The sequence below is a fragment of the Oncorhynchus clarkii genome, chromosome 12, assembly GCF_045791955.1.
Source record: "Oncorhynchus clarkii lewisi isolate Uvic-CL-2024 chromosome 12, UVic_Ocla_1.0, whole genome shotgun sequence".
NCBI lineage: Eukaryota > Metazoa > Chordata > Actinopteri > Salmoniformes > Salmonidae > Oncorhynchus > Oncorhynchus clarkii.
The window spans coordinates 28,684,529-28,701,095 of NC_092158.1; the positions used below are offsets into that span (position 1 = coordinate 28,684,529).

A 16,567-nucleotide genomic window follows, 5' to 3' on the forward strand; every position below is an offset into this window, starting at 1 on the left:
TCTGAATACTTATGTAAATGTGATATTACATTGTTTTTTGTTGGGTTTTTTTGGGCAAGAATTTCTAAAAAACAGTTTTTGCTTTGTCATGGGGTATTTTGTGTAGATTGATGAGGGGGGAAACTATTTATATTCATTTTAGAGTAAGGCTGTAATGTAACAATGTGGAAAAAGTCAAGGGGTCTGAATACTTTCCGAATGCACTGTAATTAACTAATTAGCAGTCTTATGGCTTTCGTCTGTGAGCCGATGCTCTGGTACCGTTTGCTGGACGTTATAGCAATTTTTCTGTCACCGCCTGATGGAGGTCCTGTATTGAAGGGAGCTCGCCCCCCCCCCCCCCCCCCCCCTCTCTCTTCTGCTCTTGCCTGTAAACATAGAGTAATTGTGGTTTTGAGTCATTGCGACTTCCTTACTTGAACTCTTGTTCCTCAAAAATAAGTCAAGTGTGAATGATATATGTATGATGTGTAAAAACATCTGTATGTTTGTCTCTCCACTATGAAGGGTGCTTTCTTCTTGAACAAGGCAGAACACAGGAACACCAACATTCCCAGCCCCTCCACCTCCACAACTATGGCTGTCAGTCTGTCATCCCTGTACAAGAAAACTAATGGGCAGCTGAAAGTATCAGGCCTGTCTCACCACCACACTTGTGTGATAATCAGTTGCTTATCTCTAAAGTTTCTGTTTGGGATTATCTGTCAGTGGATAGATGCCTCTCACATTAACATTTGAATGCGTCTCTCTCCTGAAAAACAGAACATGATTTATTCTAGCTGTGAGAAGGTCAACGAGGCCATCAAGTCCCTGCATTCCTTACTGAACCTCTCCCTGGATGACTATGTGTTGCGCTTGGTTAGTCCCTCATATTATATTACATTCATATTATATTAGTATTTAATATTACACTGATGGCTCGAAGTATTGTGTGGAAAAAATCAAAAGCGCATTACAATGACTTGTGTTTTTACAGTGGCAAGATAACCCAAGTGTAGGTGAGAAGCAGGTGAGAGCCCTGGCCCAGACCTGGAAAACCAGCAATGACAAGGAGTGAGAGCGACGACAGGCCTTACATCACAACCTTCTCGCAAAACAACAATCAGTAAGCCGCAATTCTCAACATTTTATTTTTTCTTTCTGGTTTTGATATACCTTTAACTTGTAACTGCTTAACCTTACATCTTTCCCTGATTCCCCTCGACAGCTTACAATGTGCATCCAGACCATTTTGGCCAGTAGAAAAAACGAAATTACCCATACTGCCACGGTCACCAATCACACACCAGCTCTAACAGATTCTGCCAATAAACTTACACAGTGAGGCAGGAGGGATGTCTCCAGTCTCAGTCCCCTGTTCCACTAGAGGACGCTCTAGTCTAACCACAGTAACTACAGAGGGTTCTTAGTGCTTATTCCCCCCAAAGGGGTGACAGATGGGTGACAAACAACATTTCCGTTAAGGATCTACTTTATTTTACGTTGAAAATGAATGCATGTTCTATAGCAAAGGTATTGTTAAACATATGTTATGTTAAAAAAAAATATTTGGAAAAGATTTTCCTATGTGATTAATTGTATATTTCTGTCTTTCTCTAAAGCTATAATAAAACCTTTGTTTTTACCATTGTCTAAAACGTTATAGGTTTTATGGTTAATTTTTTTGCTTTGGTCGTTACACTTTATTTTATGGGTACAGTCAAATTACCAGGTAGTTGACCTCAAATAAGATGGTAATAATGATTGGTACTTCTTGGTACTTAATTCAAAAATATTTAATAAGTAACACTTGGATGATATGTCACTGTTAGTGAGGTACTGAATCATTTCAATAATACATCCTGTTCAATACATCCTCGCTCAGCGAAAATTCAGGTCAAGAAAACTGTGGGTTACTAGGATTGGAGAGATTGTTCATCAGAAGAAGTGTTTATGCTCAGTAGTTTTGTTTTTACTTTGGTGTAGAGCGGATGCTAAACTGATCTTTATCTCTGATGCTCCAGAAAGGTTGAATCAAACAGAAGAAAACAGGTCAGAGCCTGTCATGGAATGAAAACACGAACATTGCATGTTACAGTAAAAACTGTAAAACTCACTATAACATTGCTTTTTATAGGACATTGTGAAACTACTTAAGTGGATCTAATTGCATGCACAGAGGTTTGTCAAAAACGGTGACAACTGTATATTCCATTATAAACTGTCTCAATCATATTTCAAATGTTATCTTAACTTACCCAAAGCTACAGCCTTGTCATAAAAACATAATTGAACACACAGTTGCTTTGCATAGCAGTTGAATAGCCTCAGTGAACTGTTTACAATGGCAAATGAGGTAGAATTGGACTTGGAGAGCAGCAGAGAGGTATTGCAATACATCAGAGGAAGTCACACCCCGAGTAAACCCTAAAGGCATTGTAGAGAAAGAGATTGCACTCATTTCTGTTTGGCTTTCTCCAGATATAGTTCAGACACTTACTACCACAGCCATCAGAAGACTGATTCAACAGGGTTCACTGGACTGATGACAAGTATGCAACAGTATTGGACCACAGAAAGAGGTACTGTCAACTTTCTCATGTTTATTTTTGTTATATTTGATATTAGTCTTGTTGAAACAAGTGAATACTAAATCCACATATGAGAAACCAGATTCCCTGAAATAAATCAACAGCTGATCAGCTAGGTCTAATAGAGGGCTCTCCAACCCTGTTCTTGGAGTATTACAGTCCTGTAGGTTTTCCTTCCAACCCTAATCTAGCACACCTGTTCCTAATAATTATCTTGTTGATCATCTGAACCAGGTTAGTTACAACTGTGGTTGGAGCGAAAACATACAGAAGGGTAGCTCTCCAGGAACAGGGTTGGAGACCACTGGTCTAATATCATTAATTTACAAAATATTATAATTAGACATTGGACATCAATTCGGAAAGTATTCTGACCCCTTGACTTTTTCCACATTTTGTTATGTTACAGCCGTATTCTAAAATGGCTCTGGCTGGGCCACTCAAGGACATTCAGAGACTTGTCCCGAAGCAAGTCCAGCATTGGCTTGGCTGTGTGCTTAGGGTTGTTTTTCTGTTGGAAGTTGAACCTTTGCAGCAGTCTGAGGTCCTGAGCGCTCTGGAGCAAGTTTTCATCAAGGATCTCTCTTTGCTTTGCTTTGTTCATCTTTCCCTCTATCCTGACTAGTCTCCCAATCCCTGCCGCTGAAAAACATCCCCATATCATGATGCTGCCACCTCCATGCTTCACCGTAGGAATGGTGCCAGGTTCCCTCCAAACGTGACGCTTGGCATTGAGGCCAAGAGTTCAATCTTGGTTTCATAAGACAAGAGAATCTTGTTTCTCATGGTCTGAGAGTCTTTCGGTGCCTTTTGGCAAACTTCAAGCGGGCAGCCATGTGCCTTTTACTGAGGAGTGGCTTCTTTCTGCCCACTCTACCATAAAGGCTTGATTGGTGGAGTGCTGCAGAGATGGATGTCCTTCTGGAAGGTTCTCCTATCTCCACAGAGGAACTCTGGAGCTCTGTCAGAGTGACCATCTAGTTATTGGTCATCTCCCAGCAGCCAGCTCTAGGAAGAGTGTTGGTGCATCCAATCTTCTTCCACTTAAGAATGATGGAAGCCACTGTGTTCTTGGGGATCTTTTTTGGTACCCTTCCCTAGATCTGTGCCTTGACACAATATTGTCTCGGAACTCTACGGACAATTCCTTCGACCTCATGTCTTGGTTTTTATTCTGACATGAACTGTCAACTGTGGGACCTTTATATAGACACGTATATGCCTTTCCAAATCATGTCCAATCAATTGAGGTGGACTCCAATCAAGTTGTAGAAACGTCTCAAGGATGATCAATGGAAACCGGATGAACCTGAGCTCAATTTCGAGTCTCATAGCAAAGGGTCTGAAAACTTATGTAAATAAGGTATTTCTGTTTTTATTAGTAATACATTGGCAAACACATTTGCAAAAGTTTTGGTTTGTCATTATGGGACATTGTGTTTATTTTTTAAATCCATTTTAGAGTATTGTGTTTATTTTTTAATCAATTTTAGAATAAGGCTGTAATGTAACAAAATGTGGAAAAAGGGAAGGGTTCTGAAAACTTAAATGCACTATGTGAAAAATAGTTCCTGTAAAGTGGCTCTGTCTATTTTTGTTAGAAAAACACAGGTTTAAAAATCTATCAGTCGTTGTTGGCTAGTTTTATAAAGTAACCACAACATCTGATAGTAAAGCATATAATCAGATTCTGTCTTTATGCCCCTCATGTGGCTGTAAAAATGTACGGTAAATAGGTAGCATCGGAAGAGGAGATTAAATGCGAAGAGGTAATTAAATGCCTCAACATAATGTACTATTAGTATTCACCTTTTCAGTCTTTTGTTTGCTGTCTTTTTACCTTCCAGTACTTGCAGTACATTTTCCATACCTGTGTCTCCCTCCCTTTATTCACAGGTAATATGAGTTTGGAATCAGAGGTGAGGAATCTGACGTGCGATTGTCCCATTGACAGCTTCAAGCGCAGCGTGTTTCCTGCTGCATACCTGCTCTTCTTCTTCCTGGGCCTGATAGCCAACAGTGCCTCCCTCTGGGTCTTTCTGAGCATGTACAGGAGGAAGAGGAGTATCACCACAGTCAACCTGTACATGTTGAACCTGCTGTTGTCTGACCTCATGCTGGTGTGCTCACTGCCACTCAGGGCAGCATACTACCTGCTGGACTCCCATTGGCCGTTTGGGGACATCACCTGCCGCCTGGTCTCCTACGTATTCTATATCAACATGTATGGCTCTGTCTACTTCCTGCTGGCCCTGAGTGTCCTCCGTTACCTGGCCGTATCGCGCCCCTATACGTTCATGAATCTGGAGGGGGGATCCTGTGGTTGGGGAGGGTGTCTACTCATCTGGATCTTTGTGTCCCTGGCCTCCGCACCCCTACTGAGTTCTGGGACTATCCAGGAGGGGGAAGAGCGGACCCGCTGTCTGGAATTGGGCAGCAGCCTTGGCACCATCATCGTCCTGAACCGTGCTGCCCTGGTGGTTGGCTTCACCCTGCCCTTCACTGTCATCTCTGTCTGCTACGCGTGTGTGCTGCTCAGCTTGAGGCAGTGTAGGGCTGGGGTGGAGGGGATGAAGAGGCCCTCCAGGAGGAAGTCTTGTGCCCTTGTTATCCTCGGTCTCGGCATCTTCATGATCTGCTTCTTGCCCTATCATGTAGTACGAACCTTCTTCCTGGCAGCAGAGCGGAATGCTCAGCTAAATGGTTGTGTGGATTCTTGCAGCTATCTCCAAGGGATTCGGAAGGCCGCCGTGGTAACGCTCTGTCTTGCCACAGGGAATAGCTGCCTGGACCCCTTCCTTTTCTTCTTTGTGGGAGAAAACTTCAGAGATTTCTGTATGAAAAATGGTAGGAGACAGAGGAGAGTTGTTAACAACACAGAGAGACAGAGGCTTCAAGTGCTACAGCCCATTGAATTAACAGTAAATTGATAAACTTTACACCTTTTTGTAAACATACCAACAATTTTGCATTCAAAGTTTTTTTTATTTTTTACATTTGCTTATCTGGTATTACATTATGAACTTTTGTTATGGGTTGTGTCAGTCATTTATCTATCTGCTTTAAAATAAATACATTTCAATATGTAAAGAGTGATCTCAATCTGTCTCGACTTGAAATGTATGATTGGGCTACTTTTACATAGCACACATTGGTCCTGGAGGCCTGTGCCTGTCTCCCTGCTCTATAGAATGGATGACTTGTAGTGCTGTAATTCGTGTAGATTATTCAGCCGATTTTAATTTAATTTATTTATTTGTAATAATGACAATTGCAACAATACTGAATGAACACTTATTTTAGCTTAATATAATACATCAATAAAATCAATTTAGCCTCAAATAAATAATGAAACATGTTTAATTTGGTTTAAATAATGCAAAAACAAAGTGTTGGAGAAGAAAGTAAAAGTGCAATATGTGCCATGTAAGAAAGCTAACGTTTAAGTTCCTTGTTCAGAACATTTTATTTTATCCGTTATTTTACCAGGTAAGTTGACTGAGAACACGTTCTCATTTGCAGCAACGACCTGGGGAATAGTAACATGAGAACATATGAAAGCTGGTGGTTCCTTTTAACATGAGTCTTAAATATTCCCAGGTAAGAAGTTTTAGGTTGTTATTATAGGACTATTTCTCTCTTTACCATTTGTATTTCATTAACCTTTGACGATTGGATGTTCTTATAGGCACTTTAGTATTGCCAGTGTAACAGTATAGCTTCCGTCCCTCTCCTCGCTCGAACCAGGAACCCATCGAGAACAGCCACCCTCGAAGCAGCATTACCCATGCAGAGCAAGGGGAACAACCACTCCAAGTCTAAGAGGGAGTGACGTTTGAAACACTATTAGCGCGCACCCTGCTAACTAGCTAGCCATTTCACATCGGTTACACCAGCCTAATCTCGGGAGTTGATAGGCTTGAAGCATTGCGAAGAGCTGCAGGCAAAACGCACGAAAGTGCTGTTTGAATGAATGCTTACGAGCCTGCTGGTGCCTACCACCGCTCAGTCAGACTGCTCTATCAAATCATAGACTTAGTTATAACATAATAACACACAGAAATACGAGCCTTAGGTCATTAAAATGGTAGAATCCGGAAACTATCATCTCGAAAACAAGACGTTTATTCTTTCAGTGAAATACGGAACCTTTCTGTATTTTATCTAACGAGTGGCATCCATAAGTCTAAATATTCCTCTTACATTACACAACCTTCAATGTTATGTCATTATTACGTAAAATTCTGGCAAATTAGGCGTCCCAAACTTACATATACACTGACTCTGCGTGCAATGAACGCAAGAGAAGTGACACAATTTCATCTGGTTAATATTGCCTGCTAACCTGGATTTCTTTTAGCGAAATATGCAGGTTTAAAAATATATACTTCTGTGTATTGATTTTAAGAAAGGCATTGATGTTTATGGTTAGGTACACATTGGCGCAACGACAGTCCTTTTTCACGCTAGATAAACTAGTAATATCATCAATCATGTGCAGTTAATTAGTGATTATGATTGTTTTTTATAATATAAGTTTAATGCTAGCTAGCAACTTACCTTGGCTTACTACATTCACGTAACAGGCAGGCTCATCCTGGAGTCCAATGTAATCAGGTGGTTAGAGCGTTGGACTAGTTAACTGTAAGGTTGCAAGATTGAATCCCCGAGCTGACAAGGTAAAAATCTGTCGTTCTGCCCCTGAACAAGGCAGTTAACCCACCGTTCCTAGGCCGTCATTGAAAATAAGAATGTGTTCTTAACTGACTTGCCTAGTTAAATAAAGATTAAATAAAGGTGTAAAAAAAAACTTTAAAAAACGGCCAAATTGGTGTCCGAAAATCGGCCATTCCGATTAATCGGTCAACCTCTATTCTGAACTATGCAAGTCCTATCTTCTGTTCATTTCCTCAATGTTTTTATATGTCAGAATCATGTAATTACACATGAATAGAAGTTACTTTTGGTTATGTCTATTTTGGCAGAAATCTAAATTTTGCCAGTACATTTTAAGAGGTTAACGACATTTCCAGAGAGAGTTAGTTTATCACCCATTGACTCCTGGTTTTGGGTGTGGGGGATGGGTGGTGGGGTGAGCTGCTTGAGAGTGCTGTGAGATGGTGAAGTCACCAGCAGGGGACGTCCTAACACAGGCTTCCTTATGTATTGTTACAGATAGAGAATTGTCCAATGGAGGTCCGTGGACAACTCTGCTCGGGGGGGCTTCAGAGATGTCTGGATTTCACCCACATTAAGTAAAATGATTAATGCTTACATGCTAAAACAGCATGTATTTTCTTTTCTGAATTCCTTAAATTAGATACCATGCGCTTAGTGTTATCTCTGTATTTTCCCCCCTATATTTTAAGCATCAACCAGCACATGCGTCTGTATCTGCTGTTCAGACTCCTCCATTGAGAACTGCATTGAACTTGCTAATGGTAAATATGAAGAAAAAAAGTGTCACATTTTTCCTCAACTACTATGGCTCTGCTACCATGATATAACACATTCAGATAATCCTTTTGACAGGTGACTTGGTTTCCTCCTCTGTTCATTGTGACCATTGTTTGTTTTTTTCTCTTTTGCAGTTCAAGTAGAAAATATTTTGGGGGCTCATGTGTCTGCAGCAAGACCAGCCCTAAATTTGGCAAGGAAGCCTGCTCAGGTGAAACAAATACAGGCAAAACTGTGAAAAGCTTGATTTGTGTTGATCTGTTTTTATAACAGTATACCTTAAATAATCTTAATGTAATTATACACTACTTTTCAAAAGTTTGGGGTCACTTAGAAATGTCCTTGTTTTCCATGACAACATACATGAAATGAATTGCAAAATGAATAGGAAATATATTTAAGATGTTGATAAGGTTATAAATTATGATTTAGTTTTTTACATTTAAATAATAATTATGTCCTTCAAACTTTGCTTTCATCAAAGAATCCTCAATTTGCAGCAATTACAGTCTTGCAGACCTTTGGCATTCTAGTTGTTAATTTGTTGAGGTAATCTGAAGAGATTTCATCCCATGCTTCCTGAAGCACCTCACACAAGTTGGTTGGCTTGATGGGCACTTCTTACTTACCATACGGTCAAGCTGCTTCCACAACAGCTCAATAGGTTGAGATCCGGTGACTGTGCTGGCCACTCCATCATAGACAGAATACCAGCTGACTACTTCTTCCCTAAATTGTTATTGCGTAGTTTGGAGCTGTGCTTTGGGTCATTGTCCTGTTGTAGGAGGAAATTGGCTCCATTAAGCGCCGCCCACAGGGTATGGCATAGCGTTGCAAAATGGAGTGATAGCCTTCCTTCTTCAAGATCCCTTTTACCCTGTACAAATCTCCCACTTTACCACCACCAAAGCACCCCCAGACCATCACATTGCCTCTACCATGCTTGACAGATGGCGTCAAGCACTCCTCCAGCAAGCACTCCTCTTACGAATGTTCTTCTTTGTGATCCGAACATTCGTCTGTCCATAACACATTTTTCCAATCTTCCTCTGGCCAGTGTCTGTGTTCTTTTGCCCATCTTCTTTTTTTATTTTTATTGGTCAGTCTGAGATACGGCTTTTTCTTTGCAACTCTGCCTAGAAGGGCAGCTTCCCGGAGTCGCCTCTTCACTGTTGACGTTGAGACTGGTGTTTTGCGTGTACTATTTAATGAAGCTGCCAGTTGAGGACTTGTGAGGCATCTGTTTCTCAAGCTAGACACTAATGTACTTGTCCTCTTGCTCAGTTGTGCACCGGGGCGTCCCACTCCTCTTTCTATTCTGGTTAGAGCCAGTTTGCGCTGTTCTGTGAAGGGAGTAGTACACAGCGTTATATGAGATCTTCAGTTTCTTGGCAATTTCTCGCATGGAATAGCCTTGATTTCTCAGAACAAGAATAGACTGACGAGTTTCAGAAGAAAGTACTTTGTTTCTGGCCATTTTGAGCCTGTAATCAAACCCACAAATGCTGATTCTTCAGATACTCAACTAGTCTAAAGAAGGCCAGTTTTATTGCTTCTTTAATTTGCACAACAGTTTTCAGCTGTGCTAACATGATTGCAAAAGGGTTTTCTAATGATCAATTAGCCTTTTAAAATTATAAACTTGGATTAGTTAACACAACGTGCCATTGGAACACACAACCCAGGCCCCTCAAACACAGAAAAAAAACTAAAGGTTTCTGGTTCGAATACCCGATTCGACAAGGTGAAAAATCTGTTGATGTGCCCTTAAGCAACTGCTCTTGAGTTGCTGTTGAAAATAGCAGACCCTGGCCGTGACCCCACTCTGAGGGTGTCTCAAGGACAGTTGGGATATGCATAAAACACATTTCCAATTCACACATGCATATTAATACACACTTGTGCATGTGAAATAGGACAAATATAAGCACCCACCAAAATATTATTCTTCTTATTATTATTATTATTATTATTATTATTATGGCATTTATCAATGTTATCCATAGTTATATACAGATTATAAAGCAAATGACTTTCATTGTGATGAACACTGTATAGGACTTGGAAGATAGTCATTAGGAGAAAGGGATAGAGAAGGAGGAAAAGGATGAAGAGCCAGTTGCTCAGCTGAAGAAAGAGAGGAAGGTAAGATTCGTCCTCTGGTCATTTGTGTTCTTTGCTAGGTTTGAATTAATCTGTCTATGTTGGCAAAATGATTCTTTGCTTCGGCTTGATGTTACACATAATATGGGATTTGAAATCGTTTTCTTGAAGGCCAAACTGAAATCGAGTGCGAAGAAGACCTCTGCTGACCATGGTACTGAAGAAGGTTCAAGATTTTTCTATATTAAAATATTGTTTTTCCCGGTACTACTGTTTGGTTAGCGTGCTCTTTGTTGTGCGGATTCATAAAAACTCATTTATTTAGTTCTTCAGGTCTATCTGTGGCATTCTGTTCATCCAGAGCTCAGTCTCCAGATAAATACCAAAACAGAGTGGAAGAGGACATCTGCTTCCAAATCCTGATCAATGAGGAATGTCACTGATTCAGCATACCAATCTACAGTTGAAATCGTTTACATACACCTTAGCCAAATACATTTAAACTCAGTTTTTCTCAATTCCTGACATTTAATCCTAGTAAAAATTCCCTGTTTTAGGTCAGATTTTATCACCAGTTTAATTTAAGAATTGGAAATGTCAGAATAATAGTAGAGATAATAATTTATTTCAGCTTTTATTTCTTTCATCACATTCCCAGTGGGTCAGAAGTTTACATACACTCAATTAGTATTTGGTATCATTGCCTTTACATTGTTTAACTTGGGTCAAATGTTTCGGGTAGCCTTCCACAAGCTTCCCACAATAAATTGGGTGAATTTTGGCCCATTCCTCCTGACAGAGCTGGTGTAACTGAGTCAGGTTTGTAGGCCTCCTTGCTCGCACACGCTTTTTCAGTTCTGCCCACATATTTTCTATAGGATTGGGGTCAGGGCTTTGTGATGGCCACTCCAATACTTTGACTTTGTTGTCCTTAAGCAATTTTGCCACAACTTTGGAAGTATGTTTGGGGTCATTGTCCATTTGGAAGACCCATTTGCGCCCAAGCTTTAACTTCCTGACTGATGTCTTGAGACGTTGCTTCAATATATCCACATAAATTCCCTCCCTCATGATGCCATCTATTTTGTGAAGTGCACCAGTCCCTCCTGCAGCAAATCACCCCCACAACATGATGCTGCATCCTCCGTGCTTCCCGGTCGGGATGGTGTTCTTTGGCTTGCAAGCCTCCCCCTTTTTCCTCCAAACATAACGATGGGCATTATGGCCAAACAGTTCTATTTTTGTTTCATCAGACCAGAGGACATTTCTCCAAAAAGTACGATCTTTGTCCCCATGTGCAGTTGCAAACCATAGTCTGGATTTTTTTATGGCGGTTTTGGAGCAGTGGATTCTTCCTTCTTGAGCGACCTTTCAGGTTATGTCGTTTTACTGTGGATATATATACTTTTGTACCTGTTTCCTCTAGCATCTGAACATAGGTCCTTTGCTTTTGTTCTGGGATTGATTTGCACTTTTTGCGACAAAGTACATTCCTCTCTAGGAGACAAAGTGTCTCCTTCCTGAGCGGCATGACGGCTGCGTGGTCCCATGGTGTTTATACTTGCGTGCTATTGTTTGTACAGATGAATGTGGTACCTTCAGGCGTTTGGAAATTGCTCCCAAGGGTGAACCAGACAGACTTGTGGAGTTCTACAATTTGTTTCTGATGTCTTGGCTGATTTCTTTTGATTTCCTGTGATGTCAAGCAAAGAGGCAGTGAGTTTGAAGGTAGGCCTTGAAATACATCCACAGGTACACCTCCAATTGACTCAAATTATGTAAATTAGCCTATTTTCTGGTATTTTCCAAGCTGTTTAGTGGCACAGTCAACTTAGTGTATGTAAACTTCTGATCCACTGGAATTGTGATACAGTGAATTATAAGTGAAATCATCTGTCTGTAAACGATTGAAATTGAAATTTGTGGAGTGGTGAAAAACGCGTTTTAATGACTCCAACCTAAGTGTATGTAAACTTCTGACTTCAACTGTATATACAACAAACCTGCCTGATCCACTACAAAACAACTGAAAATGTTCATTTGTGTTTTTATCAGAAAGTAGAAGGTTATTCAAGAGGGCATGTGACATAAGTTAATCTGTACATTTGATACATTTGATGTATGATTATTTAATAGAAAGTTGGACATAAAGTTTATCATATTGACTACTAAGCATTAACACCACAGCCTCTCAAAAATAAATACCATGCTCTTTTTTTATATATATTGAAACACGACCAAAGTACACCTTGCCAAAATGTGCAGGAAGATAATGAAAGCGGTTTCCTACATAAAGGATAGAGATCCTCATCCCGGCCCTTGCACACATACAAGAGCTTGATGCCGCTAGAGAAGCTAGCACCTCTCCCTCACTGACTGGATCAGAGTTCTCCACCATTGCAAGCATCCAGGAACGCATGGTGAGGTTTAATAAAGAAGGTCTACCCAAGAGACCTGGCAGTGGAAAGTATCTGTGCACTCAACAGGTCAAGACTCCCCACTGCCATTGACATTGAACATAAGCTGGAGTTGATCCACGAACACAGTTACCACATCGGCGGTGGCAGACATTATTACACCCACTCCACGTTCTTCTAGAAAGTATGTTTACCAAACACACCTCAACTGTGTGCCTGACTAAAATAATATTTTCACTGTATACATTCCCAATTCAGGTTAACCTTTTCACACATTACACAACGTGAGATTTCTGAGAATACAAAGCAAAGATCCCATTGGGCACAACCTTGTTGAATCAACATTGTTTCAATGTGATTTGTCAACATATTGTGATGTGGAATCTAATTGGAAACTACATTGGATTTGCAAAAAGTAATCAACATAAACTGTTGTCTTGAGGGTGAAATTTCAACCACAGGATTATGTCATCATGGTAACCAATTTTCAATTTAGACAAATATGTTGCGTTTTTACCTTTGAAATAACCTTATATCCACTATCAGAAAAAAAACTGGGCAGCACCTCCTACTGGTAAGTAAATATCCTGTATATACAGCTATCCCTTTGGCGTCCCATCCCGTGTTTTAAAGAAGCCCAGCTTAGCTTTGATATTTGTCTCTGACTACTACCAATGTGCAAATGATTATTAAGAGATCTCCACTTAATTACTAAATTGATTCACTGTTGTTATCAAAGTCATTCCAAAAGGCAGGTTTAATAGAGCAAATGAAATGTAACCATGTATTCATATATTATCAATGATACTATTTAGGCCTATATAGCATTTATGAAGTCATCAACAGCTATGGTTTCCATATAGGCCTAGGGTGTGAAGCTTTGGTTGATTTCAAATTGAATCTTCAAATGAATAATTCATGTGTTTGATTAACGTTTCCATCTCAACGAAAAGTCAAAGTTAAAGAAAAGGACAATCAAATCAAACTTGATTTGAAGTGCATTTAAAGCTGGATTTGACTTGATTTTGTTCAATTCTTTAACTTGGATTTTTCGTTTAGATGGAGACGTGAATACACCATATAAATTATTAATTTGTAGACAAACTGGAAATTGAATTGTGTTTGGTCGTTAACGCAACCAAATATCAACATTTGAAGGAGATGTATATTCTGCTAGGATAGTTCCATATTGCCACTGACTTAGTCTGGCTTTAATTCCAGTTTGTCTACAAATGAATAATTGCTATGTCGGATTCACGTCTCCATCTTACAAACTACTGTAACAGTATTTATTCAACCTTAAAATGAGTACCACATCCATGGCCACATTTTGAGGTAACTGTAACAGTATTTATTCAACCACATCCATTGCCACCTTTTGAGGTTACTAACTATAAATGTCTTTATACATAGTCAGCGTGCATGTTCAAGAGCATCCAAAGGTCACGAGATTGCTTCACAATTGCATTAATAATCTGTGCAGAATCTCTCAGTGAGGCCAATTAGGAGGAGTAGTGGCTTCAAAGGCCTTTATCTTCTTTATTTATGTAATGCAGCAAAAGCCTCAAGGTCTCAGTAATGTGAAAACACTCCTATATACACCAAGGAACTCCAAGTTCAACTGAGTGGCTGGACGATTGCTTCCCTACCATTAGAAGCACATGTATTGATGCAAGGGATGATATTACGTCGATGGCCTCACTGAGTGAAAACATGAATGATGTTGTGAGTATCATCATTGAAAATCTTGATCCTGAAGTGTTGCAGCAAATCGCTTCTCTAGACTGATCTAACATGGATGGAAGAACTTATCTTAAGGGAGAAGATTCATTCATTGTGCCATAACCTTGTGGATCAACTTGAGAGCCTCATTCGGGAGCAGAATAGCATCCCACTAATCACATTGGTGGTTGTCGGGAAGTGCGTCTCTGACACAATTCTGCTTAAAGGGGAAGTTCACCCAAAAACACTTTTGGGCCCTTTATAACACTTGCCTAGACGTTTGTCGGTACCCCAGGCAGTTTTTAGGTTCATTAGTTGAGTATTTAGATGTAGTTAATAAAATTATTATACCCCCGCCTTCCCCATAGAAACCCCATGCAAAGTCAAAGTCCATCATAAATACCTCCTAAAAACACTAATCTGGCCTCCCATGACCGCAATAGTGCTTGTAATGACTTTCTCGGCACAATTTTCAGATATTATTTCAGTAGGCAAATTTTAACCAATGTATTTTGTTTTTTTATATTGAAATCCAGGAAGTAGATTAATGCGCGCCACGAGTTGAGACCTAGGTCGGGACTTCCGAGGTGGGCGTGGTTGAAGGTGAAGATGTAAACAAGAATTTTCTGTTCCCACTCTGCCCTCACAGTAAAATACAGAGATCTAAATACTCAAACAATCGACTTAAACATTTTCTGGTCAGCTGATAAACAGCCAGGCAATTTTTTATAAAGGGCCCAGAAATGTTTTTGGGTAAACTTCCCTTTTAACTGTGAAAGGAGAGAAGCAAGCTAGGAAGCCCTTCTCCGAACTCATCTACTTGTTCACTGAGGAGTCAGTGAAGCGATGGCTGCTTCCCCACTGGGCACAGACATCAGACGTGATACCATGAACCTGTTCACAAGGGCAATCTGTCACCAAGTGATAGACAATGTGTCTGTGGCTATTAGTCCAACAGTGAATGACAACATCCATGATAGAGGCATCTGTCATAGCCACTGGATCTGAGGAGCAAATCTGGAGTCTCTTCAGTGCTCCTCAGGTTGTCAAACAAGCCAAAGGGTGATTCAGATTCTTGCCAAAGATTGCCAACTTCAAAATAAACCTCAAGGTACACCAGAAATGGTCCTAGTTTAGATATGATTGTTTTTTGTATTTATATGGGTATCTTACAACAAAACATGAAAACCAATTATTGGTATTACTTGTCTTGTCTTTAATTAGTAACGTATGAAGGAGAAGAGGACCAAGGTGCAGCGTGGGATGTGTCCATATTTATTAAATTAACACGGAAATAACAAAGAGAATGACCAAAAACAGTTCTGGCTGGTGCAGCAGACACACAACAGAAAACAGAAAATAATCACACACGAAACACAATATAAAACAGGCTCCCTAAATATGGTTCTCAATCAGGGACAAAGATTGACAGCTGCCTCTGATTGAGAACCATACCAGGCCAAACACAGAAATGGCAAATCATAGAAAAACTACCATAGACAACTCACCCAACTCACGCCCTGACCATACTAAAATAAAGACATAACAAAAGAACTAAGGTCAAAACGTGACACCCTGTTAATTGCTGTTGTGTAAATTGTGGTGATTTAAGAATTACAATCATTAAGACAGACTTTATTTGGAAATAGCGCTTCAACGAAAAGGAGGTCCGGTCCGCAGATGAAGCACAGGACCAATGGTAGGTTTCCAGATCAGGATGAGTATTGCATTAAGTCCAATTGCTATTCATTATTTTATCACAAACTATTTTTCCCAGTCCCACAACATTAGCAACATGAGTACAAAATCATTATAAAATCCTAATTTTTGCAGGCTTATACTTTGAAATTCATGCCAACTTTCTCGGTTGTCTCTAGCACCCCACATAGTGCCGAAACTGTTACGGCTACCCCTGAGGAAAGTCTTCCCTCCACCTCTTACCCCGAGAAGAAGGAACAAAACCCCCCCATCTTTGTCAGGATGTTCTCGGCCATCAACAAAGGCCTTCGCAACACCTTCATACGTTCATCTAATATGAAGCTATTGTTACAATAAGTGACTTAAATCATTAAATAAATACTATTGCATTATTTCACAAAAAGACTCTGTCAAATTCAGTGTAACTCACTTGGTTAAATGTATTTCAATAGAGATTATTGAAATACATTTGAGGCTCCCGAGTGGTGCAGCGGTCTAAGGCACTGCATCTCAGTGATGGAGCCGTCACTACAGACCCTGGTTCGATCCCAGGCTGTATCACAACTGCCCATGATTGGGAGTCTCATAGCGCAGCGCACA

General features: G+C 40.1%; 1 protein-coding gene across 1 annotated transcript; it reads left to right on the forward strand.

Moving 5' to 3' along the window:
- The first annotated feature begins 516 nt into the window (after positions 1-516).
- Positions 517-5,916, forward strand: LOC139422982 (cysteinyl leukotriene receptor 2-like). Its single transcript, XM_071174521.1, has 5 exons — positions 517-582; positions 763-858; positions 977-1,105; positions 2,461-2,561; positions 4,467-5,916. Exons 3-5 carry the CDS (start codon positions 1,044-1,046, stop codon positions 5,498-5,500), a joined length of 1,197 nt encoding a protein of 398 aa, XP_071030622.1. The 5' UTR covers positions 517-582; positions 763-858; positions 977-1,043; the 3' UTR covers positions 5,501-5,916.
- Positions 5,917-16,567: the final 10,651 nt, after the last annotated feature.

Coding starts and splice junctions, on each gene's coding strand:
- LOC139422982 (XM_071174521.1), top strand. CDS start 1,044: ATGACAAGGAGTGAGAGCGACGACAGGCCTTACATCACAACCTTCTCG. Junction 1,106..2,460: donor TTCTCGCAAAACAACAATCA/GTAAGCCGCAAT, acceptor GGCTTTCTCCAG/ATATAGTTCAGACACTTACT. Junction 2,562..4,466: donor GTATTGGACCACAGAAAGAG/GTACTGTCAACT, acceptor CTTTATTCACAG/GTAATATGAGTTTGGAATCA.